Here is a 2,564-nt window from a genome sequence, read left to right as displayed (position 1 = left end):
ACCACGTCCCACCGCGTCCGAGCGCTCTTGGGTCGCGCAGATCTTTGGCGCGGAGCCTCCGCCCCTTCCAAGGAGGACACAGGACCGGTGGGCTGGCGCGGGTTCCCCACGCGGGGCGCCAGGGGGGTTCCTTCCCAGCTGGGCTCCTCTCGTCGCGCGCCCACGGGATACCTTCACTTATGCGTTGACGCCCGTTGGTGTGCTTCCACCCCCCTCCCCAGCTCCCGCTCCTTTCGGTAGGATGTTCGTGAAATCCGAGGCCTTGGCGGTGAAGGAGGAAGCGGACATGCTGGTGCTGCTGGGCGCAGCCTCCCCGGCAGCAGCTCGGACACCACAGCCATCCAGTGCTGATGAGGGCGACGAAGAGCGAGGCGCGTCGGGAGGGGCGCGTCGGCCGCGCGGGGCCGGGCCCGGGGTGCGGCTGTTGGGCCTGGGACACGAGTGCCGGCGGCGTCCTTCCAGAGCGCGAGTAGCTTCCCGAGGCGCCAAGACGGCCGAGACCGCGCAGCGCATTAAGAAGACCCGCCGGCTGAAGGCCAACAACCGCGAGCGCAACCGCATGCACAACTTGAACGCGGCGCTGGACGCCCTGCGCGAGGTGCTGCCCACCTTCCCCGAGGACGCCAAGCTCACCAAGATCGAGACCCTGCGCTTCGCGCACAACTACATCTGGGCGCTCACCGAGACCCTGCGCCTGGCCGACCACTGCGGCGGGGGCCTGCCCGGCCCGCTGCGCCCGGAGGCCACGCTCCTGAGCCCGGGCGGCGCCCTGGGCAGCGTGGGGGACAGCCCGTCGCCCTCGTCCACGTGGAGCGGCACAGACAGCCCCGCGCCACCCTCCTCCGCGCCCTCCACCTCCCCCTACAACTGCGTCTTCTCCCCCTCCAGCCCCGTGGTGTCGGATCGGGACTGCTGGCAGCCGGCTCCGCAGGACAAGCGCCGCTGCCCGCCTCGCCGCCCCGCGGTCAGGGAGTGCGCCTAGGCTGCGTCCCCGCCGCGCGCCAGGCCTGGCTCCGTGCTGTGCCTGCCTTGCCCGCCGCGCCCCTCTCCGCCCCACTTCCCGCGCCCTGGAAACCGGCTGGAGTCCAGAGCAGATGCAGAGGTCCGGCTTCGCCGCCGCCTGTCGGTCCCCTGGCACAGGGCTTCCTTTATTTAGACGGGCTCTGAGTTATCGAAGCCGAGATGCAGACCGTCGCCAAAAGGATGGTCGAGTGCGGGGGAGGGGAAAGCGCTTCCAGGGCTAAAGAGACGCCGGGAGGAGGCAGAGGTGGTGGGCGTCGCCCCCACTCCGCAGAGCCCAAGACTCCGCTGTCGGAGTGAGTCTCGGGGGCCGCCACGGGTCCCTGCATCCCGTCCCCTCGGCTTCTGCATAGAGATGTTAATGTCGAGTAGAAAGAAACGCGTCTTAGCGTCTGAATGACGTCGCTGGTGGTAATATTGCCCACAGGTCCGCGGGGCCTGGCATCTGCCGGGTTCCCAGCGCCGCCCGCCGGCTGTGGGAACCTCACCTGCCAAACAGACTTTCCTCCTCTGACGTGCACTTCGTTCCGTTTCCCAGATTCGGCACGACACCTATTGTCCCATCCTTCTCTTTCCTTTTTCTTCTCCATTTTGCCATCTGTCTCTTATGATTTATAAGGGAAAAGGTTGTTTTGTTAGAGGGCCAGGTTAGAAGTCATTGTATAATTTGTAGGCTTTGTACTGATTGAATGCAAGCGTGGAAATCTGGGCTGAACTCTCTATCGAAAGCAAAAATGTGGAGGAAAAGGGAAGGGGGGTTGCTTCATGCATTATTTATCTCGACCTTTTAGGGGGGAGGGAACTCCCCTTTCTTTCAAGAGATTAAAAATAAATCAACAGACTGAAAACCTAAGCAGACACGGAGCTCTTTGGGGATCAGCCACACACGTGTTCCCCTCTATTTATTATAAAAAAAATTTTCATGGGAAAAGTATGTATTTTTTGTATATTCTACAGAGTTTATTCTAGTATGTATTTACCTCTTGAAAAAATGGGAAAAATTGTTCTTGTGGCTGAAGTATAAATAAAATATCTAATTTTCATAATAATTGTCTGTAGTATTATAACTTTTTCCTGCTTGTGTGATTTTCAGAAGAGTAAATTGTATTCTAAGAAGAGCAACCTGCGTTTCCATCCATGTTTGTACGTTAGAGTTACACTAATGGTCCAAGAAAACACAAGGAGCTGAATCATATCTGAAATGCTAGCACTGAGTGTAACTCAGCACAAACAGAACTTGGTTTTTAAGAAATCAGTTTCTAAGCAAACAAGACTAGTTAAAAGGGGGGGTAAATAAGTCATGATAAGCTGCAAAGTTCAGAAACCCTGACTTTAAAAATTAGTGAAGGTGAAATTTGGTGGAGCGTGTAGATTTTTTTTACACTTAACTCTTGGCGTTTCAAGGGCCATCACCTGTCAGCTGCAGAGGTGTGGTGACGATTTCCAAGGGCCCTCCACACCTGTGAGTAACTGACTCTACAGTCCTTGTTGAAAGCTGATTCGCTTTCAGCCATTTTAACAAGCTTGTTGGTCTGAAAAGCAAA

General features: G+C 57.1%; 1 protein-coding gene across 1 annotated transcript; it reads left to right on the top strand.

Annotated features, from left to right (window-relative positions):
• The first annotated feature begins 241 nt into the window (after window positions 1–241).
• Window positions 242–982, top strand: NEUROG2 (neurogenin 2). The gene has a single exon (XM_037129979.2). It carries the CDS (start codon window positions 242–244, stop codon window positions 980–982), a length of 741 nt encoding a protein of 246 aa, XP_036985874.2.
• The last annotated feature ends 1,582 nt before the right edge of the window (window positions 983–2,564 follow it).

Source organism: Artibeus jamaicensis, unplaced genomic scaffold (genome assembly GCF_021234435.1).
Source record: "Artibeus jamaicensis isolate MK-2021 breed Jamaican fruit bat unplaced genomic scaffold, CSHL_Jam_final scaffold_537, whole genome shotgun sequence".
NCBI classification, from domain to species: Eukaryota; Metazoa; Chordata; class Mammalia; order Chiroptera; family Phyllostomidae; genus Artibeus; species Artibeus jamaicensis.
This window is presented reverse-complemented; position numbering and strand designations above follow the sequence as displayed.

Coding starts and splice junctions, on each gene's coding strand:
- NEUROG2 (XM_037129979.2), top strand. CDS start 242: ATGTTCGTGAAATCCGAGGCCTTGGCGGTGAAGGAGGAAGCGGACATG.